Below are 24,503 nucleotides of genomic sequence, written 5' to 3' on the forward strand. Positions count from 1 at the left end.
GTAAGTTTTAGTGATGGGTTGAGGCTGTGTAAACGACACTTAGAGTTCTGTGTGGCGTTTCGAGCTTCCTGCGCGGAAAGCTATGCAGGAAAAGGCCGCCCGTACGGTTGTCCAAATTTCACCCCTGCATAGAACCTACTTTCTTTGGAGGCCGACGAAAGCTTTAGGTGTAGAGTGCTGATCCTAGCGTCGAATGCCAAGCCCGTCGCCCAGCGCAGTCGCACGAAAACAACTACACAATTATGTGACTATCATAACTCACTACTTTTGACTGAACAGGTTAAGGAGCGATGGAGCTAGCCGCGTCACTAAATTCAGACAAACTTCGACAAGCAAAAAGGCACAATGCGTGAGGGGGGCGTATTTCAAGAGGTGAACTTTACGAGCGCGCCTTTCTGCACATTTCAAGAGGCGCATTGCATTGCGAGTGATAGCGGCGTCAACGCCCCCTGTTACGATGGGCGCTGAAAAGAAATACATTTGTTAATAGTAATACAATTAAATAAACTTGTGTTTTCTTAACTCGTCACGAATATATAAAATTGACTAGGAATTTGATTTTCGTCGAATGAATCTGTGTCCCGCTATAATTAAAACGCTTTCTTCTTACACAATGTTTGTTCCCTCCATACATCGTGTGCACAGGTTATAGTCGCGCTCCAATCGCTGCTCCCATAACCACCCTTGCTGATGCCAGTGACAATTTGTGGTGAACCACTTTTCGCCTGAAGCGTCGCGACCCACTTGGATAGACCTTGTATATTATTCACGTGCATTTCCCACACCGTTGATAAGATTCTCCCGAAGGGGTCACGGACGCCTATAGGCTTTTTTCAGAGTCAAAAAAGCATGCAAAGCAGTTTGAAGCGAGATGAAGATACACATTCATTCTGTAGACCTGGCCATCCATACCTTTAGAAATAATTGTTAATTGACTTGGTCCTTTTCTTTCAAAAATATCAAACATTGTCCTGAGTATATACTTAAATACATTGTGTATGTACAGGGGTGTTCTCAGTGGAAATTTACAACAATGGAAATTTATAACAATGTAGAATTGAGAAAAAACGCATGAGGCAGCCGCCGCTGTTACTGCTAATGCCCTTGTGCTCAAATTGACAGCAGTGAAATAAAGCGAAAGCATGAATTAAAATCCATGCTCGTCCGCGCCAACAACGGTGAAGTAAGCCACAGTATAATTTGAAGTTGGAAGGTCGAGGCAAGGCAAAGAAAACCTCAATGATGTAGGTGACGAAATTCTGGTAATGACAATTTAGGTGAGGGGGGAGTATGTTTCGGCATCGGCGGGTGAGCAGAGCCCCCCCCCCCACCCCTCGCCGGAAAATTCGGGAAAAGGCGCACGCCCCGGAGCGAGGGTGGTTGTCCTCCTTTCAGAGTAGTTGTCCGCTTATTCTGTTTCTCTCGAAATAAACTGTTAGCTACGTGTAGTGTCCGTGTTTGTTATTTCAATCTTTCACATCTATGTCTTTTTCGTGCACTTTTTCCGTAAGATGGAATGTAGGACTTGTCAGATTGGTTTCCCGCGCCACTGCTGCCTCGTGAGTACCGCCTGTTTTAGTGATGGCAAACAGTAGGGAAAGCGACGTACGAAAGGCTAGTGACTGTAGCGAAGCACTCGCTTGGCATTCCTGCAACCCAGGTGGCAAGCGAAAGGCTTTTCTCAGCCTGCTCTAAAACAGTTACTAGCAGGAGGGAGTCACTGACTTGAAGAGGTGTTAAGAACTAATGTTCTTGCACGGGAACTCACGTTATTGTCCTAAACCCCTCTAAGCATCCGAGTGGCATGCTTTGTGATGTTTTAACATTTAACCGCAAGAGTTGGTACCGAGTAAGCTTAGCATGGAACAGTTTTGGAATTTACTGATGCTGTTTCTGATAAATTCACAACTAGCCATTGCTATTGCTCTCACAAGATATTAGTGACGCGTGTACTTTTTCTTTTCTCGGATACTGCATTTTACCCGCTAAGAACTTGGTTATCACTCAGTGAAAGACGCGCCTGCATGATTGGAACTTAGTGGCACGTGACCGATCGCTGTATGCGGTATCTGTTGTCACCTAAGCTTCTGTAATCTGATTGTATGCGTGACGCGATTTGTATGGTACTTTCTGCACGACATGAGGGCAGAAGCGATGACTCTGGAAGATTCGATGACTCATTATAACAGACCATGCGCTTGACCGGCAGATCAGATTTTTGACGATCGCCGACTGTGTTCGCCGCTGTCATTGCGCTTTGAGTGCATCCTGTAATTCTGGGCACAGGTTTTCCCAATAAAATGTTTCACCAGTCACAGTTTTGCTACTGTGTGCTTGACCGTCCCTACCACGTGACAATAGTTAGCATTATGCAGTTAGTACATTTCTATTTGTTTGTTTTCTATGTTAGTTGAAAATAGGCACTTGCGTGTTGTTTCCTGTAATGTTGTTTATGTTTCTCTTCCTGCATCGCATCAGTCAGTTCCTACATTCATCTTTTAACAACTGAAGGTTAGTAATACGGCTGCGTAAGCTCCGGAAGTGCAATCTTAAAGCGGAGCTTTCTTTGTCTGCCGAAAAAGGACTGCAGAAAAGCCAACTTACACTTCTGCTTAGAACAACACCTGTTACATTCGCAGTACCGCGCCAGCGTCGACTGGCCGGCCGGTCAGTGCCTGATAACGGCGCGAAGCGACCAGCTGAGCAAGAGCAGCGCATGCGCACAAAGTTCACTGTAAGCGAAGCGCCAGTTAGGTCTGCAAGGCATGACACCACCTCTATCACCCTTTATCGGAGACAGGAAAGTGCGCATGAACACGGGTTCTGATAAAAAAAAATGATCTTGTAAAAATAATGAAAGCCCCTTTCATAAACAAAGATGGTTGAACGCCGCGCTACCGAGACGAACTGCCTACATCTGCACTGCTTTATGCGCGTCACGCAATGCATTCCCGGCCGTGACCATGGGTAGGCCACGGGTGCAGCGCACGGCATAAGGGGCTGCGGTACGCGAACGTAAGCGCGAGCGCGATCGTGTCCGTAAGGCCAATCCCGTGTATCGGCAACGGCATGCAGATGCCAAGTGGGAAAAGCTTCTGCAGCCGCGATATCTACTGGGCTTGGGATCGTCAGCGTGTACATCAGACAAAACACGCCTCGTCGTAGCGCGGAAACGTTGGTGGCAGAAATAATGAAGACGTTAGAGCCACATAGTACGTTGATCCTCGTGTGCGGTGGCTTTAACATCGATGTGGCGAAAGAGCACGGCAAATTAAATTATGGGCTATTACGTGCCAAAACCACTTTCTGATTAGGAGGCACGCCGTAGTGGAGGACTCCGGAAATTTCGACCACCTGGGGTTCTTTAACATGCACCTAAACCTAAGTACACGGGTGTTTTCGCATTTCGCCCCCATCGAAATGCGGCCGCCGCGGCCGGGATTCGATCCCGCGACCTCATGCTCAGCAGCCTAACACCATAGCCACTGAGCAACCGCGGCGGGTTGAGAGCACGGCAAATGAATCGAGAGTTTCTTGCTAGACCTCTACTCGTTGAAACTGCAGATGCTTCAGAGAACCACGACGCAACACTGTTCCTGCATTGATATCACGCTTGCAAGCAGGCTGTGTCGCGTTACGATGGCAGAGCCCCTGACCGTCTACCACAGCGATCACACGGCAGTACTGTGCAAATGCAGAGCCGTCCATGAAAGTGCGAGTGTGTGCGTGCAATCAACGGCTGCATGATCTAAAATGAAAGCTATGCAACTGAAAGAAATGTGTCTTCATTCAGCTTCAACGTTGCAAAAATACAATCTTCAACAAGCTATCAAATCACATATGCATAGCATCGGACCGCTCATCCTTTATTGGGTTGATTGCGTGGTCGTTGGCTTTGGACTTTCACTTTGATTCAGTTTGCATGGGCGGAAAGCTTCACGTTCCACCATCTTTCTTTAAGAAAAGGGCTTTGATTTATGTACACGTTTACTTGAATAACAGACGGGAATATTGTGTTTGTGTAAATTGTTCTTTCAGATAGAGTATTCAACACTGATGTTTACCTTCTTTTGATGATAAGGCCCGTGTTGTCATAACTGTATTGTGCGTTTCATTTTATATTTAGCTGTATTTTTACTGCCAGTTTCAACATTGTTTAATGTTTATGTCACATTTTGTTTAATTTTTATGTGCAAGTTTTACGTAAAACCTAGTGACCAAATGCCACCTTGAGTTCTGTAGTCACTGCTGTATTTCAACTTACAGTTACAAAATATCTCGAACACTCTAGTCACTGCTGTCTTACGCGCTTACCTCAGTTTACGTAATTGTAGCATCTTTTGTCGGCTAAGATTAATAGTAACATTCCTTTCTTCGAGTTTGTGAATATTTGTTTCAAATAACACGCTTCGAAAAAACAGGGATCTATAGAAATTGGTTGTCTTAGTTTTCGAAAAGTATTGAAATATTGCTGGATTCGTATTTGATTCTGTGTTATCGCTGTTCGATTCGTATTCGATTTCGCTCTAGAATTCCCCCTTCGCACACCCCTACACTGCAGCGTCACGAAGGATACTTTGCAAGAGGCCGTGCATCACCTCCCATTGTCGTATGCTGCCAGCCTTACTATGAATCGTCATTATTCAGGAAAGAAAATTTCATTTACATGCTTACTGCAGTACGTAGTATTTGCATTAGTTTTTTTGTTTTATTTTGGGGAAACACACTGCGCCTGGAAACACGGACGAAATTCGTACAGCAATGCGGGCCCCCATCTTTGCTATGATATTTATTGAAAGGTGATATTCATTGGATATTTACTGGGTCTGCTTGTGCGCCCTGCTACAAATGCACACCCTGCAGCGTTTGCATGCGATAACTGTATGTGCGAGGAAACAATCGACCACCTTCTTTGCGAGTGTCCCCGCTTCCGTGGCCTAGGAAAGAACTTTAAAGAGTGTTAGATAGTCTTGGCAAGCGCCCTTTGTTAGAGGAAAGGGTCCTGGGACACGATCCCTGGGACACGATCCCTGGGTCTGTGATCGCCCTCACCAAAGAAGGCTTTGAAAGCGTTGTGCTTCTTGAGGAGAACTGGTCTTAGAGGCAGACTTTAAGCAATGCCGTATTCTCGTTTGCTGCGGTGCCTTTCTTTTTCTTTGCTCTTCCCTTTTTTTGTTTCATTTCCTTTGTATTATCTTTCGTTCCCCTTAGCCCCTTGCTCAGCACAGGGTAGCCAGTCGGTCTGAGAACCGGCTAGCCTCTCTGTCTCTACGTCTGTTCCTTCTTGCTCCTGCAGCGTTTGCGATATGTGTGATCAACTTGTTCATTTCGGCAGATCGCTTTTTCTTTTTCTTGTGGGGGAGGGGACTCAAAAAATCGGTCAACATTTTCATCCCGAAATAATAACAATGCAAATTTTGGACAATAATTTGTGCAGAAAACTTGTTTACAGACATGGAATGGCCTTCGCTGCCCTCTAGGCGCACGGCCATGCCAGCGGGCCCTAGTGGTCCTCTGCGCCACGAAGCCAAGAATTATAGGGCCAATGAAACCGGTGACTCTACGGGCAAGCAAGGAGACAAATACAATGAGAAGGAAAGTGTACAAAAAATGCTGAAGCACCTGGTAGAGTCATTGCGTGTGATTCTCGGCGGTCTCGAGAATCCGGCCGCTAAAAGTGCTCGCCGTGCTGGAGCCCCTTATGCAGCCCTTTATATACTATAAAGCTTTTGTTTGCCGCTTATGCTGTTCACGCAGGGAAGGCCCCCACACCAGCTTCGTCCTAGCGCCTTTATTGTATTTGTATTGTATTTGTTTATTGTATTGTATTGCAGTTGAATTGGTGACTACAGACTTGATACGGAATCTGATAGCGGCTTCATGGATGACATTGGTAATGTTATCATCAGAGTGTTGAACTTGCTTTCACCGTTGGGCATCCCTCTTTCTATGTCATCATCATCCCTCATCACACCTTTATGTCCCCATTCTCCCTCCCCCTGTGCAGTGTTGCAGCCTAGAGCACCTTAGCTCAGTCCGACCTCTCTGCCTTCTTCCAATTAAATTAACTTTCTCTTGTTTTCGTTCGTGCCCATCTCAGCCGAGCGAGCAAGGAATTCCGAAGCGAAAGCAGTGATATAGACCCAGACAAGGTACAGTGCGCGATCCTTTTGTTCTACGCATTTGTACTTCGAAAGATACGCACTGAGTTTGTAGAAAACTGATCTTTTTATATCACGTTCTCTAGGTAGATTTACTTAACCTTTTATTTCTAGTTAAGCCATTAAACTATATGAGAGTATGTTGAAATCTTTATCTGGATGTACACGGCCTATACAATCACCCTGCTACAAATGCATGTTACGAACAGTGCGAAACATGGTGTATCTTCATTTTATCCTGAAAAAGAACAAAAAAAATCAATTTCTAGGAGACTAACCAATATTGCTGGAATTGTTTTGAAACGAGAATGGAGGCAAGGCGAGAACGGAATATGCGTCTTTCTGCTTCTGCCAATGCAGGATTCAATAGCGGAGTGTTGCTATGCTCTGGTTACAGTCGGCCCTCAAAGAATCGTTCGTTGAGACAATGCAAATTTCCTTCGTTAATAACGTGTGCTGCCTCATGACTGCAGGGCTCCAGGGTTCACTGGAGAACTCCCACTGACGGCGCAGGGAACACGGCGAGGAAGAAAGAAGACACTAGTAAATTAAGATATGCCGTGGTTCTCCATGTTTGTAGCACCTTAAACAACCTAGATGTGTTTTTTCTTCTTTAGACCATATCCTTAAAGAATCGTCTGTGACTGCTAGCATACTTTGACTCCTTTGGTTGCCCGAAGAGGCGGACTTGCACGAGAAATCCGAGTGCGATATCAACTAATTAGCAATATAGCATTAATAATGTTTCAGTTAATTTCCTGACCTCACATGCAGTTTAAGAACTGCAGTCGGTGAGTTCGCAAGGCATATACACTTGGAAAATATCTTCAGGAGGGCACCAGGTTCGGGATATGCGTCATCGAACTTGCAGGAAAAGAGTCTTGTGATTCCGCTTTCTCCTTTTTTTTTGAAAGAAATAGAGATTTATTTAATTAGGCAGAAAAAAAACCAAGACGTCAATTATTTTTCTGCGGCAAACTTTGGGAAAGATAACCAGCGAAAAACAATGTGCAGAAAGTAGACGACGACAGGACGTGCATGGATCTAGCCTAGTCTCGTCGTCTTTTGTGTGCACTGTATTTTTCGCTGGCTTTTCTTCTTCGAATGTCTCTTTTTTTTCTATTCGTATGTTACTGGGCAGCTGCTGAATGGAATCTGATTATTTGCAGCAGGTTATGGCCGCAACAGCGACACGCCCCCTCGTAATGGCAAGGGGGCGACAGTGACGAAGCAAGCAAGCAAGGACACAATTGGGCACCTGAGAAAGTCCAAAACTCGTTCTGTGTCCCTCGGGTCTTTGAAGCCTCTCTTGAACATCAGCGCACGTGGGCACCTGTCGTAGGTAAACCAGTCGCCGTACTCAGCGGCCAGCCTTGCCATACCGCTTGCGTTAAAGATGGTAGGGAAGAATCTGCGCATATTCAAGTTGCGTGCACTGCATATTATAGGGCGCTAAACAATGGGTTTGAACTCGCACACAATCGCACAAATATTAGCAGTCAAGCGGATCGCTCACATTGAGTACTATTGGTAGGCAGTTATACAGTATACAGGGTGATAACAATTGAGCTTTACACAGTTCTTAGAAATAAAACTAAATGTTGAATGTTCAGCTTATGTTATGCGACCCTCAGCGCATAACATAAGTTATGCGCTGAGGGGCGAGAGCGGGGTTAGAAAATGTGAAATAAATAAATGGTAAATGCAAATATATAACATAGAGGGTAGGAGTAGTGGTAGTAGTAAACAACTTTATTGGGGTCCTGAGTAGCTGGCCGGGGGCTTGCTAGGTAGGTCCGTACACAGCCGTTGGCTATTCCCATGTCGGAACAGAGAGGGCAGGCCTCTCCGCTCGTTCACGGGCCCTCTGGACAGCCACGAGCTGCAGATCTTGGCTGGGTTCTGTGATGGCCTTCGTCCAATCTTCCTCTTGGTGTGTGTGTGCGTGAAAACATTTATTGTGATGAGGTCCGCAAGCTCGGCTTCTCAAGCCAAGGCGGGGCGCTCCCACGTTGGCACTGTCAGGCCAAGCCTTTCACCTATATCATGGGCCCTCTGGACGGCCCGTTGTTGGTCCTGAAACAATGGGCTTTGAATCCTTTTCTCCCACTGTGTCCATTCTTCAACGAGGTTGGGGAGAGTCGCAGGACACCCCGCCAGCATAAGTCTGATTCCAATGATACCATTACAATCGTCGCAGTCCATCTTAATCTCCCTCTCTGGATATATTTTATTAATGGTGTACGGTGTGGGATGTGTACCTGTTTGCAATAGGCGCAGTGATACTGCCTGAGCCCTGTTCAGTTTTGAATGTGGCAAAGGGAATTGCCTGCGTCCTAAATAGTAGTGTTTGGTATGTCATTGTATGGTATTAAATGATCTCTATATTCCCTGGCTTGATGGTGAACGGCTTGGTCGCGACTGTCACGGTTAGCAAGTCCTCGTGCCAAGTCATGAGCAACCTTATTGAGGTTTATCCGAGTCTCGTCCACTTTCCTCATATTCGCAGGAAACCATCGGATATTAGTTCTCATAATCCCAATGTTTTCAAAAAGTTTAGCTGCAACACCAGCTACGTAGCCTTTATCAAAACACCTTATAGCGGATTTCGAATCATTGTATATGCAGGCCCAGTTATTACCTCTGATGGCTACAGCAATCGCCACTTGTTCTGCCACCATGGGGTCCTTGGTAAAAATAGTGATAGCATCTTACACCTTCCCTTGATAATTTGAGACAATGGCCGTATATGCTTCTTTACCTTTCACCCAGGCTGCATCAACTAATGCTGCCAATTGGTTCTGCTGTTCTATTTCCTGCAAGATTGCTTTAGCTCTTGCCTTTCTCCTTTCGACAATATATTCTGGATGCATGTTTCTGGGGAGAGGGTTGGTTCTGATCTTGTTCCTAATGTCAGTCCTTAATTCTACTTTAGCCTCTATTGGGTCCTTGATGTATTCAATTGTGCACCTATTGCCTGTAATATGTTCCTGCCAGCTCGTGATCTTGTCAATCTCGTGTTGCGCTAGCTGTTGGGCCTCTGCGATTTCTACCTTTGTGTTGTGCACCCCTAGACTCAAGAGTTTGTCCGTTGCAGCGTTACTGGGTATCCCTAGGGCTGGTTTAACGAGCTTCCTGAGCATCACAATAAGTTTGTTAAGTTCTGCCTACTTCCATTTCAATAATCCAGCCACATAAGTGAAGTGACAGAGAACAAAGGCGTGTATTAGCCTCAAAGCGCTGTCTTCTCCTAAGCCTCTCTGTCTATTGGTAATTCTGCTTAGTAACCTAATGACTTCATCTGCTTTATTCGAAATATGTTGTATTGTTTTATAGTTAGCATTGTTTCCGTCTATGTTATACCCAAGAACCTTGATTGTTTCAACTAGCCTGACTGCGGATCCTTCATGAGTGTATAAGCACACTCTTGGCTCATCTTCCGAAATGTAACCTCTTGGTTTGAGACCTTTTCTGCGATGTTTAATGACCCAGAGTTCTGATTTGGCTGCCGAGCATTTCAACCCCATGTCTTTCAGTGTGTTCTCTACAACATTTAAACTTTCCTGCAATCTGGTTTCTGTCTGTCGTACATTACCCTTGGCACTCCATACGGTTATGTCATCGGCATATACCACATAATGTATACCCTCAATTTTCTCCAGATATCTTGCAACCTTGGACATTGCTAAATTAAATAACATGGGTGAGAGCACAGCCCCTTGTGGAGTGCCCCTTTTTCCCAAATTCTTAGCTTCTGATTTAAGCTCACCCAGCATGAGTTGTGCAGTTCGATTTCTAAGAAAGTCCTTAATCATGTTAAAAAGTCTCTTACCTAACTGCATCTCCGAGAGGACGCCAAGTATAGCCTTATGCTTTATACAATCAAAAGCTTTTTCCCCATCCAATCCCAAAAGAGCTTTCGTATGCGCTGGGCTGGCCTGTATAAGTTGGTGTTTGATCAGGAGCATAGCATCCTGAGTTGACAGCCCGAGACGAAAGCCGATCAAGTTGTATGGGAGGATGTCGTTCTGCTCAACGTATTTAGTGAGTCGATTTAGGATGACATGTTCCATTGGTTTGCCTAGAAATGACGTTAAGGGAATAGGACGGAGGTTGTCCGGAGTGATTTGTTTTTCTTGCTTTGGTACGAGTATAGTATTGGCCACCCTCCATTCCTCTGAGTATACCCCTTTTCTACAACATTCATTGAAATGTTCAGTTAGATATGAAATGGAATTATCGTCTAGATTTCTTAATATCTTGTTAGTTATTCCGTCAGGTCCAGCCGCCGATCTACTATTAAGACTGTGAACAGCCGCCCTCACTTCACTCTCAGTGAAGTCCCGGTCAAGTTCTTCACATATGCCTCCCGTATATTCGGGGCTCTCGTATTCTTTGTTTGGTTGTTTAAGTGGGAGATATTTGGCTGCGAGACTATCCATGATATCCCTCTGTTTTATCTGGGCTTTCCTGATGAACCAACTTAGCTATAGCTGTTCTCTTGCTTGTCCTTGTTTTATTCTCGTTGAGCAAGTGCTTTAGGAGGTTCCAGCTACCTCCATGTTGAGTATACTATCTGCCGAATTACAGATCTCATCCCACTGTTGCTTCACGAGGGTCTTCGAATGACCATCAATTTCTCTGTTTCATTGCGCTATTTTTTCTTAGCCTTCTGTTAAGTCTCTGCGTCTTCCATCTCTGTAATATAGACTGTTTGGCCTCAGTCAGATGCGCCAGCCTGCTGTCTATAGCCTCAATATTTTCCTCTGTCCTGATTTCTTCAGTGGCCTTGTTGACGTCCTCTCTGAGCTGGACGACCCACGTCTGAAGGGGATCCTGCTCGGCATCTAGAGACCCCACTTTCCTTCTGTTCGGCCTGATTTTCCTGAACTGATCCCAATCAGTGAATTTGAAGATTCTAGTTTCCTGTCTCGGTATGCGTATGCTTATGTGTGTGATATAATGATCGCTCCCGAGATCCATGTTTGAATTTTCCCTATTGGCTCTTCTTGAGTTGTTTATAAAAGTAAGATCTGGTGTGGAGTCCCTGCTTGTGGACCTGCCACAACGGATGGGATACGCCGGATCAGTAATCAAGCATAACCCCAGATCCATGGCAAGACTCCATAGCTCCTATCCCTTCCTTGTGTTCCAAGTGTATCCCCATAAGCAAAACGTGAATAAGGTGAATGCAGGAGCCGATGAATGCAGGAGGGCTCCTGCATTCACCTTGTTCACGTTTTGCTCATCGCCTTGAATTTCCATCTCCCGCATTCCCCGTCTTTTTTAAGTCTGTCCCCATGTGTGAAAGGGAACATTGAAGTCCCCTCCAACAATGAGCCAGGAGTTTTAGAGCGCAGCTCTTTGGCGTCCGTTCCTGGGTTTCGCGTCGTCGTCGGCCTCGTAACCAGCTCCGCCCCCCTTTCATCCCCCCAGCGCTAGCAGCGACCGACTGATACCGCTGGATGCCGCTGACGCCGCTAGAGAGTCAAGATAACGTGACTGCATAGAACACCGTCGCCCCCCCCCCCCTGTTCTTGCATAGAGAGTGAAGATAACGTGACTGCATAGAACACCGTCGCCCCCCCCCCTTTTCCGCATCGGCGGCGTTGTCCCTGAAACCAACTCCGCAGCTGGGGTTGACTCACTATCGGCGTCAGCGGCATCAGTCAGTCGCTGCTATCTCTTCCCGCCTCCCTTTATCGTGTTGTACGCTTGCTGCGCGCGCTTCTGCCCCCATCGTTTGCCGCTGGGTGTACACGCCGCCCCCCTCCCCCCTCTTCCTGCGAGTCTCGCTCCTCCTCCAATGCAACCCCTGTGCGGTGGCAATCAGAGAGCCAGATCGGTGGCGGCGGATCTGTATATGTGCACCGCCCGAGCCGAAATTGCCGCTGCCGTTCGCCACTGCGAAATTATCTGCCAGTTCTTTCTGAAAAAAAAAAATTCTGTGATAGCGCATACATGTGTTGCTCGATTTCTTTGCCTCAATCTATCGAAAAGGTGAAACAGCTTATTTGCTGCGCTCAAATTTCGCATTAGGAAGTAACGTAATCGTCGGTAATTTTTTGGCAACCGAAAGCACCTTGTTGAAGAGTGCTATAAACCTCTGTCTCATGTCGTTAGGACTGCTGTAAATATTCAAACAGAAAATGCTTTGCATCTTACCTCTGTTCCTTTTAAGTATTATCTCAACTAGAATAAATTCAAACCTGGAATCTCTAAGACGAATATCATGCTCAATGTATGGCAACTTTTTGTCAATGAGGGTCGCCAACCCCCTCCCCGTTTTTTTGTCTCTACATATAACACTGTACCGAGTAAGCATTATTTCATTCGCTAAGGTTTCCTGCAGCATAACTACTTTTGGCCTGGCCTCAGATGACCTGATCACCCGTCGCAGTGCTGCTTTTTTGTGTTGGAACCTACGACAATTCCATTGCCACACGTTAAATCCATGATTACTGTCCATTGTTATTAGGTGAGGCTGCCTTTCTATTACCCGCTACTTTCCTCTTTGTGATGGCTCCCGACGATCCAGGAATGGACTTCATACTATCTGCCTCCGATGGCAGATACTTATCGTCGTCATCCTCTCGCGTCTCAACTTTCCTAAGTCTTTTCTCCGCCGTTAGCCTTCATTTCCACAATTTCTCCACTTTAAAGTCGGTCGTTTCCACTGTCTCTTTTATCGCTTTAATTGCATCTTTTATTTCACTGAGGGCTGAGAAGACTGACTTATCCTCGGAACTCACCACCCTCTTTTAGGGGCAGGAGAGCTGGATTCCCCTGGATTGATGGTTTTGTTTACAGGTCTATCTATCTCTACTCTAGCAGTGCTCGACTGCTCGTTTTTACGAAGCTCTGCTACCTGCCTGGTCAATTCTTCATTAGCTTTTCTTAAAGAAGTTACTTCTTTAATTAATTGCTCTATTCTGGCATCATTGTCATCACCCACAGCAGCCGAGACGCCCCCAGCCACTCTCGCGATACCATTTACTTTGCCAGCCCAAGAGGCTCCTGGCGTCTTCTTCTCGCCAGGTATTGAGTCTCTTTGCACGAAGCGCACCTGCGCTTCCCTTGACTTGGAGAGCCCTCTCTCCCTGGATAGTGAACGATGCCTGGATCTGGTGCGACTCCTCGAGCGTGAGTGCTCGCTGTCCTTGGGGCGATGGTTGGGCGCCAGCTGTTGCGCTTCCAACTCCACTCTTGTTGACGACGGAGTCCTGTTGCGCTCTCTTCGACGAAGTCGTACGACGTAACGGATTTGAAATCTTTGCTTACAAAACTTGTCACCGGTAGGGTGATCGCCTTCACAAAATTTACACTTAAGTACACGCACATGTTCATCTCCTGGGTTGCGAGTTCCACATCCCCTGCACTGAACAAAGTCAGGTGTTGGACACACATCAGAGCGGTGCCCGACTCTTCCGCAGGTGTTGCAGACGTCCGATTGCTTCCTGTAGAGGTAGCATCTCCCTAGTGTGGATCCGTACCTGACGAAATTGGGCACATTGAGTCCATCGAAAAGTACAATGACCGATCCCGACGTCTTGATGCGCTTCGCCGCCAGCGCAAGCGGGTTCAAGCCATGCCCGATGTTTCTTGTTATCATAGCTTGCGAGTCTCTCATGTCCACTCTTGGGATGACGCCTTTGCATCTGGCATGTGGTGCCGCTTCGTATGCATTTGTCTCGTATTCCGCTTCCATACTCTTGAATGACTTGATTCTAACGTACTTCGCAGCATGTTCGGGCTTGGGTGTGCTGACTACGATAATATTTTAAGTGAAGTTCGGGCAGACAACATCTTCACGGGCCTCCTCCTCCGTTAGGCCGGACGCCTCGATGACTGCGGAACCAATCGTGGTGGTGCTCACCTTGTTCAAATTGAGCCCTCCGCGAGGTCGTATAATGATCTTTCTGTGCTCCTCGGGCAGTTGAGGCATCCTCTAAACTTTTATTATCCGATTCTTGACCATTCCACCAACCGCAGTTCCCTTGACTCCATGCTCTCGCTGATTACGTGGCAATGTGCTCTCCTCATCCACAGCCTTTGTGCTAGCTTGTGATCTTCAGCCAGCCACTAGTTGCCAGCCGTAATCGCCCTGATTATTGTTTCCTTTATTTGCAGCGAAATCTTCATCTTCCATGTTTGTATCCGCCATGGCTGCGGTCAGGTGGGCTTACTAGGCCCTACAAAGGCCCTACTCCTCACTAAGGAGCAGAAAAGGTTCGGTAAAATTGTGAAGAAACAAACCCCACCTCGAATCTTGGTGTCAGTAGATTAGCTGTCGCTTCCCGGATCCAGTGGTATGCTTCTTTTCGTTGCACTCTCAAAATTGGCGAGCGGAGCATGGAAAAAGAAACGGAGCCGATACTTCCACGTCTGCACTGCCTCCTTCCTCATGGTGGAAATTTTCCCTTTCCCCATCATAAGCTCAACAGATCCACAGATAGCACTCTCCGCAAGCTCCAGACGGGGTCCTACCCCTCTAGGGGCTTTCTGAACACGCTCCACCCGGACATTGATCCACTCTGCCCAGATTGTGGCACTGAATTTAGCTGATTAAGTCACAAGCTCAGGCAGTGCTCTGTGTTACATAACTTCCTCTTGGTGGAAATTGGTGATGGAGACAGAAACGTGAACAGAAAAAAATTAACAGCGGCCTTGTGCAACCTTGCACAATCACATCCAAATAGTTCACTGAAGCTGTTTATTTCGAGCAGTTTCAGTAAGATTCCGTTGACTATAGGTTAATCACATACTTGAAAACTCTGCACATAAACATACTGTTTGAAGTTTAACCAGGATATAACGCTTTACAGCACATGTTAAGGAGATTTTACAAAGACAGTTTTCATTCAAGCACAATTTACTTTGCCAGAACAGAAGAACCTTTATAAGCGTGGTTTGGACAGGGTAAGCAGCATTATCTATAAGGTTGCAGAAAATTACAGCCTGCTCAATAGTGACTTTCGCAGCCCTTTTGTGTCCCTCGCACCGCGCCTGTCAGCGGGTAATCATGCTTTAGTTACAAATGCCTTCAAACACCTGCCGAGTTGCCGCTGTTGCGCATGTGCGCCAGCAGTTCGGGCGCAGACGCCTGTCTCCACTAAATAGGACACCTTCTGTTTTTAAAGTGTACTCAGTGTAGCGTTAGCACCGGCCACTCGTATGTGCTGCGGGTCGCTACAAGCACCCCGACGAGAAAAAATCATTCATAGGTTCACCCAAACGGCAAGGCTTTATTAGCGATAGCAAAGTATTACACAACTGCACATAGTACAGTTCTTAGTTCTATCCGGCGTAAAAATTGCAGTAAACATTTGTTTGCTAATTAAATTAGCAAGTTTGGTGTCATGCGAGCACGCGCAAAAATGAATAGATCTCACTTGATGACCACGAACACTCACTTTCACAAAGCTGGCGGGATGAAGAGTGCAGGGAGGATGCTACTCTACACCTCCCACACCGTGCGCGAAGCCACCGTCCTCGGCTGACCCTCGCACACTACTTTTCGCACCCACAGCATACGATGTGAAGGGCGTGATAGGATTTTACCGCACCTGAACATTATACGGAACCTCACGAGAGACACCGACGGTAAAAATTTGCAGGGAGTGTTCATATTGTTACGAAGAGGAAGCCCGATGCACAAATGATGTTTACAACTGTTTACATAGGAAAAAATGACCGACGATTACGTTACTTCCTAATGCGAAATTTGAGCGCAGCAAATAAGCTGTTTTACCTTTTCGATAGATTGAGGCAAAGAAATCGAGCAACACATGTATGCGCTATCACAGAATTTTTTTTTTATTTTTCACACGAATTCCTTTAACAAAGACTCCACTAACAGTTCTTGACAGTCATGAAGGAAGCTTTGTGGTCGGAGAAATAGACTGATATATGTTCGACTTGGTACACCAATGCTTGATTCTCAAAGACGAGATCTATACAAGTGCCTCGCGAGGTTGTCACAGCCGTGGGACGCGTTACGAGCGAGAGGAATGGGATGTTCCCAGCGGCAAACGATGGGGGCAGAAGCGCGCGCAGCAAGCGGACAACACGATAAAGGGAGGAGGGAAGAGATAGCAGCGACTGAATGACGCCGCTGACGCCGATAGTGAGTCAACCCCAGCTGCGGAGTTGGTTTCAGGGACAACGCCGCCGATGCCGACAAAAACAATATGATACCCTCGCTTCCGCAGCGCTAAGAACCAGGTCTAGCCGTGGGAAGGTGGTCACGTATTCGTCGACGTGCCGGGGCCTACGTGAAATAACCGGCGCGTCGGCAACTGAAGAGCACCCTATCCGCCACACAAGAACAGGGGGGGGGGGACCCTTTCCTCCTCTTTCTGCATGGCGGCGACGGTGTTCTATGCAGTCACGTTATCTTGACTCTCTAGCGGTGTCAGCGGAATCCAGCGGTATCAGTCGGTCGCTGCTAGCGCTGGGGGGATGAAAGGGGGGCGGAGCTGGTTACGAGGCCGACGACAACGCCGACGACGACGCGAAACCCAGGAACGGACGCCAAAGAGCTGCGCTCTAAAAGAGGTAAGGGCGCAGGCTGGTCACAGCTCCAGGAAACAGCCTACCACTTCCTCTTTGTCTTCCCCTTGCGCGCACCGTCCTGTCCAAATGCACTGTCCTATAACCCCCGGTGGCTGGGGCACTGTCCCTGCGCTAGCTATAATGATATAGAACTAGCTGAACCGTACAGTTTATATGGGTCATGTGGACGCGTCAGTTCGTAGCTGAGGCAAGGACGGCGTGTCTTCAACAGGGGCGATTTCATAATTCAGTTGGCCTAATTGTCGCAATAACCGGTAGGGCCCGGTATAGTGTGACATAAGTTTTTCGGATAGGCCTTCATGGCGACTTGGAGTCCACAGCAGAAGGAAATTTCTGGGAGAGAAATGAAGGTTCCGGATGCGATTGTCGTAGCGAGCCTTTTCTGACGCCTGAACTGCTGTAAGACGATTACATGCAATCTCGCGAGCCATCGAGACCGATCAGCAGCATCATCGGCGCAATCCATGATATGTCGCAACACCGAAGGTAGCAGGGTATCAAAAAGGCAGAGTGGGATGGCGACTAAACAAGAGGTAGAAAGGCGAGAAGCCCGTAGTATCATGCCGTGACGGATTGTACGCAAATTTCGCGCGGGCCAAAGTGCTGCCCAATCGCGATGGTCTGCTGAAACGTACATAGCCAACACGTCTGTAAGGGTACGATTCAGTCGTTCAGTCAGTCCGTTCGTTCGTGGGTGATATGCATTTGCGAGCTTGTGTTCAGTGGAGAAGGAACGAGGTATATCTCAGACAACTTGGGACAGGAAGTAGCGGCCACAACCTGCAAGCATCTGCCTTGGCGCGCCATGGTGAAGAATCACGTCTTGAAGTAACAAGTCTGCTTCACGGAATCGCAAATTTGGGATGCCTTACAAGGCCTCAACCAACGCTCCGCGACGGGCCCTGACGGAGTCTCGAACAAACTGTCGAGAAACCTAGACGGAAAGTTGGTCGAGAAGCTCACCGAATAAATCAACAGAGCGTGGGAAGCGCGACGAGTACCAGAGGCCTGAAAAAAGGCCTCGGTCGTACTAATACCGAAACCCGGTAAACCACCTGCGGCGGAGAACATGCAGCCAATATCGCTAACCTCGTGCGTAGGCAAGACGGCGGAACATGCCATACATAACCGAGTATCGCGGTGCATAGAGAGAGAGGGCTTCTTTCCGCATAACATGGTGGGCTTCAGACCGGGCCTCTCCACACGGGACGCATTGTCACTACTCAAAGAGCATATAATCGACGACATGACCAGAGAAGCCAGGGGCATATTGGCCCTGGACCTAATGAAAACGCTCGACACGATCAAACACAGATTTCCATTGGAAATAATTTCGGTGATGGGGCTCGGCCGAAAATTCCATTCTTCCATATGATCCTTCCACGGAGGCAGGTAAGCCACGATAGAAATGGGACAGGCCACGTCCGATTGGTACACACTGGTCGCGAGGGGCACCCCACAAGGGGCGGTGCTCTCCCAACTATTATTCAATCTAGCAATGAAAGGGCTGTCGGACTGGCTGACGAGAGTGACCAACGTCAATCACGCCCTGTACGCAGAGCACATTATGGTGTGGTGCCCGGGAGGGTCCGACGCAGAAGTCGAGCGGGCTCTTCAATAGCCGCTGGACACAACGGAAGAGTACCAGAACGAAACGGGACTCCGTCTGTCAACCAGCAAATCAGAACTGTTGCTGTACAGGCCCTCAAAACAAGGCATGAGAAATTTGACGCCGATCGATCAAATACCGATCAAATTACACACGAGTGCCGGCCAGCTGTTCCCCCTGGTGGACACTATAAGAACCCTGGGGCTGCTAATTGAGGATAAAGGCGGTAACACGCAAACGGTCTTCAAACTCCCGTCCAAAACGCAGAACATGCTCCGGCTGATCCTCAGGGTGACGAACCGCAGGGGAGGACTCAGCGAGAGCAATCTCTTCAGACTTTTCTGCGCCTTCCTCATGAGTCACGTAAATTACGCAGCCTCGGCGCTAAAATGGACCAAGAAAGACGCGGCCAAGATAGAGACACGGATGCGCAAGAGCATCAAAACGGTGCTAGGTCTTCCGATCATTATAAGCACGGAGCGGCTCCATCTGTTAGGGGTCCACAATTCACTAGCAGAAATCATCGAAGCACAGACAAAGGCACAGATCGTGCGGCTGTCGGCCATCAGGGTCGGCAGACGCATCCGAGAAGAAGCAAGGACAAATGCAGAAGCAGAGTGCAACGCACCCAAGGATCGCGCTTAGCGCGGTGGTCAGGGGCACTTTCAAGGTACAACCGCTTCCGGGAAACGTCCAGCCGCAATTAAACGAGGGGCGCCGAAAGGCGAGGGCCCGAGCACTGCTGAAATCGACCGCCAACTGCCCGGGACTGGCGGCATTCGTAGACGCGGCCCAGTACGGGCGCAGCGACCGGTACGCGGCCGTCTCGATACGCTTGTAAGGTGCGATGATTAACGCAGCATCGGTCAAGGGGGTAACGCACGAGGTGGTCGAACAGGTGGCAATAGCCATGGCCATGAGGGACCCCAAACGTCCTTAAGCCTAATTCACATGCAAGCGAAAATGCTCGCGAATCCTGCCGCTGTGCCGTAGAAATCTGTTTCGAGCGGCGGCGGCGGCGGCACTAGCGGCGGGAGCGGCGAGGTTCGGGCAACTCGGAATTTCATCGCAGTGGCAGAACGGCAGCACCGCTTCCGAACGGCCCGCCTCGACAAGTGACCAGTGGGGGACTAGTGCGGGAACGCCTGCGCATGGAACGACGTTTATTTACTTGCTACACGTGGTACGGGCAACATGCCAGGAGAGATTTTCAACGAATTACTAATTGCTAAGCGCACGATATGTATTTATAAAATAAAAATTTGAGAGGCAGGGAGAAAGCAATCCTAATGTTGGTAGTCGCAAACTACCAAATCTGGCTGAAAGTCCCGTGTTTTTTGCCAGCAACATTGCTATTCGCAGCGGCGGAAAACGCGCGGCGGCAGTGCATGTGAAACAAAACCTCGCGAAAAGCTGCGCAGCGCCGGGCCGCTGTACGCTCCATTCGCTCAATCGCTTGCATGTGAAATAGGCTTTACGTGTATACAGATTCCCGATCGTCGGCCAGAGCATTAGCCTCGGGATCAATATCGCGGGAAGCGGCGGCCGTCCTCAGCAGCGAGGGAGCCACGGATCATCACATCGTCAAATGGTTTCGAGCCCACATGGGGTCGACGTGCACTCCAACTTTCCCAACGCCGACGAGCTGGCGCACGGACGCGCTCGAGGACTCGCGCACCGCAGCGATCGTGGCGAGCGAAGTGGCGGGGAGGGAGAGGAGCACCGAGACCCGCTGCTCACCTTCAACGAAATAACAATGCACCATCAGCTGTCGAGGAGGACCTTCCCACTCCCCTACGCTGAACTCACTAAACCACAGTCATCTATAATCAGAATGCTTCAGACAGGGTCGTTCCCCTCGACAGGCAGACTGAGCCTTTATTCACCAGAGGTAGGCCGCAATGTCCGGATTGTGGCGAATCGTACTGCTCGCTAGCGCACATGCTCTGGCAATGCTCCGTGTTAAGCGGCACCGTATTCAGTAAACAAGACTGGGTGGGCGCCCTGAGAATCGACGACCACCAGACCCAGCTCCGGGCCGTCCAGAGGGCCCACGAAAGGGCGGAGCCTCACGGGCTTCCCGCCCCAACGTGGCTGCGGCCCCTGACCCCTGCCGACCACTAAAGCAAGAGTCGGCGGGGAGGGGCCCCTGAGGACTCAATAAAGTTATTTCCTGCTCCTCTGCAGCACAGCTGGTGGGCAGGGCACTCGCGGTCGCATGGCACGGCGCATAGTCTTTGGCAATGGCCATTAATTTGTTTCCTTTTATACATGTGGGGAAAGGGCCAAGAAGGCCCATGCCGACACGGAAGAAAGGCTCCGTGGGAACATCGATTGGATGAAGGTGGCCAGCAGGTTGCGCACATGGCCTCTTTCAACGCTGGCAGGGGTCGCAAGCCGCAACGTAACGTCGCACAGAGCGGTAAAGGCCTGGCCAGAAGAAGCGACGCCGAACTCTTTCTTAAGTGCGAGAGGTGCCAAGGTGTCCGGCAGTAGGCGTGTCGTAGAGCTCAGCAAGTACAGTAGAATGGAGATGACGATGCACAACTAGCAGTAAATATGGTCCATCACAGCTGATGGTGTGTCGACAAAGAATGTTGTCACGTAGCACAAACATTTTGGTAGAACCATCTGATTGTCCTGAGGTCAAGCGTTCAATGATCAACAGAAGAAAGTCGTCCTTTCGCTGCTCAGTAACGATGTCGTGAAAGTCAGAAATGGCCAGAAGGCAAGTGTCGGCATCCTGTTCGTCGTTATCAGGATTGACGGGATGGCGAGACAAGCAGTCGGTGTCCAGATGTAAGCGGTCGGACGTGTACATCACAATGAAAAAAATACTCGTGAAGTCTGAGTGCCCAGCGACCAGAGCGGTCAGTCGGGTCTTGCAGTGACGATAGCCGCCACAGAACATGGTGGTCCGTGATGACAGAAAATGGGTGGCCAAACATGTAAGAGCGAACGTTAGCCACTGCCCACACCAGAGCGAGGCACTCGCGCTCGGTAAAAGAAAAATTGCGCTGTGCTCACGTTCACGCTCATCTACACTCACCCTCATTCACACTCCCCTGCACTCATACTCACGTTCACACTCACCTCCACTCACTCACAAACACCAGGTTCACGCTTATTTCCACTCAAACTCACAAAACTTACTGACGTTCACACTCACCTGCACTTGCACTCACAGGCACTCACTCACCTTCACACTCACAAGCACTCACCACGTCACCCTGACTTCCACTCAACAAGCACTCACTCTCGTTCACACCCACCTCCACTCACACTCATTGATGTTTATGCTCACCTTCACTCGCGCTCACAGGCACTCACTCACGTTCACACTAACCTCCACTCGCTCACCTACACTCACTCACAAGCACTTACGACGATCACGATCCCTTCCACTCACACTCACAGTACTCAGTCACGTTCACACTTACCTCCACGTACACTCACAATAATCAGTCATGTTCACACTCACCTCAACTCACACTCAGTGGCCCTCACTCGCATTCACCTCCACTCAGACTCACTGGCGCTCATCGCAACCACGCCTTTGAAATGAGTGCGAGTGAGTGCCACTGAGTGCAAGCGGAGGGGAGTGCTAGTGTGAGTGCGTGCGCCGGCCTATGACCTGTGCCCTCAAAAGCAGGCTACTCTCAAAGAACAACGATACCGGCGAACACAGTCGGCGATCCTGGAAAATCTGATCAGCAGATAAGGCGCGTTGGCTTTTACACATCAGCCAGCGTTACTTCCAGAGTTATCGTTGGTGCCCGCGTGTGTTCCAGAAAGTTCTACACCATTCACGTCGCGCATACATGAAATCAAGTTACACAAGGTTCGGTGACAACAGACAGCGGGTAGAACCATAGATAACATTACAGAATCTTCCGATACATGCAGGTGCGTTCTGCGTTGTGCGATAACATTTCTTAGATGGTGATGCCTGGTCAGCGGATAAGCAAGTACACGTGTCAATATATAGTGGATATGTGTATATATCCCGCGGTGTCATGCACGCGATAAAACACAGCGCGCTTCCTGCCATTGCGCACGGAGATTGAGCTCACCGTGGCACGCTTTCGATCGCACACAAAGCGTACAGAGGTCGAGAATGATGTTATCACGAGACGAACCCGATACGTATGCATCGCAATGAAAACCTTTAGAAACTGGCAGACGAGATCAACCCAGCGTGCTTCCACCTGCGTACCTTGTACGCGACAATTCGCCTTGTTTCTCCATCCCCACTTCGCTCAACGTTACCTACACATTCCTCTAGGTGGGGTTAATTTGCCGCGCGCTCAGTTCGTACTTTCCGCGGCGCACAATTCTATTCACCTCCAGGCGCCTTCCTCGCTCACTCCACGGCTGTAGACACCACCAATTTCACAAGCTGGCCAGTTACGCTTGCGCGTACAATAGGAATGTAATCTTTAACGTGAATAAAGTATGCCTGATAACTCTATGACCTTTGATAACTGGCCGGATTAAGGATATGTGGGCCCGCTTGGCCATTGCATAGATGAATTTGAGCCATGTACTTACGGAATATTGTAGGATGCCCAATAGCCCTGGGTCTGCACAAAGGAAGTGATGTCAGCGGACATGGAGTATCCTCTGCTGAAAAAAAAAAAGGAAGAGACGGAACATTTACAGTTTGGTGGAAGTATGTCTGAGGAGGGCTATCTATATAATTCATGCAGGAGCAATGTGAAATATTGACTGGACACGCTAGACGCAGAATGAAATTCACCGCGCTAGTGGTGGATGCTTTATGCGAAGAGGTACAGGAAAGTCGCAAGGAACCCTTCGTAACTAAAATGTGGACAGAAAGCAACATTTTCTTAATGGCTTCCATCAAGCGGTTTTCAAAACATTTTTCCCCGGCCATCACCGGAATGAATACAATTTAATTCCTGGTGCCTAATAATGCAAAGGAGTAACACAAAACATGTAGTGATATTACTGGCTAATGATCATGGGTGCACAAGGCGCGTTTATGATAGTTAAAGACGTAATACAATAAGCGTGCATGGTTAATATGTAGCAGCTTTCCTCAAGTTCCAGCAACACTACAGAGACTATCGAATCATGCGGCTTCTTGTCCTTTGCAGGACTGAGTTATTTTCCGTGATTCGGAAAGGTTACGCTTCCGCAAAGCCTGTGACTGCATGTTCTCTCTTTTGCCAGGCAGTGCAAAGTTTACAACCAGCCACTGCGTGTTCTGCGGAGCATATGATCTAGCCAGATAAGCAGGAATGCTTACTTTAACATAGCTGTCACTGTTAATCCGCGCACGCTCACTTCACAGTATTCTTACAAGAAAGGCACCGCTCATAAACAATTTGCATTCTGCTATTCCCTCGCTTTCAGAAGACAATGTCTTCCTAGCTGACTTCAGACGGCCTTGGCGTGTATGGGATCCGGGTATCTTGTAACCACTTCAATAAAAGCAGTGGTAGGTCAGGTCGCTTGAAGACGTGATATGAACATGAAAATAGTATGAAATGATACCCCGCCATTCCTATATCCCACCGCAGTAATCAGTAAATTAGGGTATAACTAAGAACGACTGGAATTATCCCTAAGCAAGGTGGGATGCGAGCCTCTGCGTCGCTGTCGCCTTCGGCTATGCCACCACTGAGTGTTGTCTTCACTGCCGCGCTTTCCGCCAGACAGCGCGGAGTTCGGGATCTCCGCGAAAATCTGTGCGCAAAAACCTGTGCCCACAAGTCAGGCTACACTTATAGCACAACGATAGCGGCGAACACGGTCGGCGATCGTCGACAATCTGATTAGCGGCTCAAGCGCGTCGGCTTTTATACAGCAGTCGTCGAATGTTCCAGATTAACCGCTGGGACCCACATGTCTTTCACAAAGTTCTACACTATTCGCGTCGCGCATACACGCAATCAGATTACACAGGCTGCGGTGAAAGACAGTGGACGGAACCATCGATATCATTCCAGAAACTTCTTTTACATGCAGGCGCATCATGCTCTGTGCGATAACATTTGTTAGGCGGCGAAATGTGGTCGCGCGCTAAAGACACGTGTCCTTACCCCCCTCTTAAAAAGCAAACAAAAAGTTGCAAACAAACGAAAGTAACAAACAAAAGCACTCGTAGCAAAGAAAACAAAAAATTACCGACG

At 48.4% G+C, this 24,503-nt stretch overlaps 1 protein-coding gene across 7 annotated transcripts in view; it reads right to left on the minus strand.

Annotated features, from left to right (window-relative positions):
* LOC135906207 (putative phospholipase B-like 2) overlaps positions 1-24,503 on the minus strand; it is a 311,959-nt gene that overhangs the window by 26,737 nt on the left and 260,719 nt on the right. For 4 of the 7 annotated variants that reach the window (XM_070528951.1, XM_065437466.1, XM_065437465.1 and 1 more), the window contains 2 exons: positions 22,897-22,971; positions 7,420-7,572 (listed from right to left, as the gene is read on the minus strand). In XM_070528951.1, the coding sequence (XP_070385052.1) occupies positions 7,420-7,572; positions 22,897-22,971 (228 nt within the window). The remainder of the gene's footprint in view (positions 1-7,419; positions 7,573-22,896; positions 22,972-24,503) is intronic. The other 3 variants (XM_070528952.1, XM_070528954.1, XM_070528953.1) reach the window with 3 other exon arrangements.

This window comes from Dermacentor albipictus, unplaced genomic scaffold (genome assembly GCF_038994185.2).
Source record: "Dermacentor albipictus isolate Rhodes 1998 colony unplaced genomic scaffold, USDA_Dalb.pri_finalv2 scaffold_16, whole genome shotgun sequence".
NCBI classification, from domain to species: Eukaryota; Metazoa; Arthropoda; class Arachnida; order Ixodida; family Ixodidae; genus Dermacentor; species Dermacentor albipictus.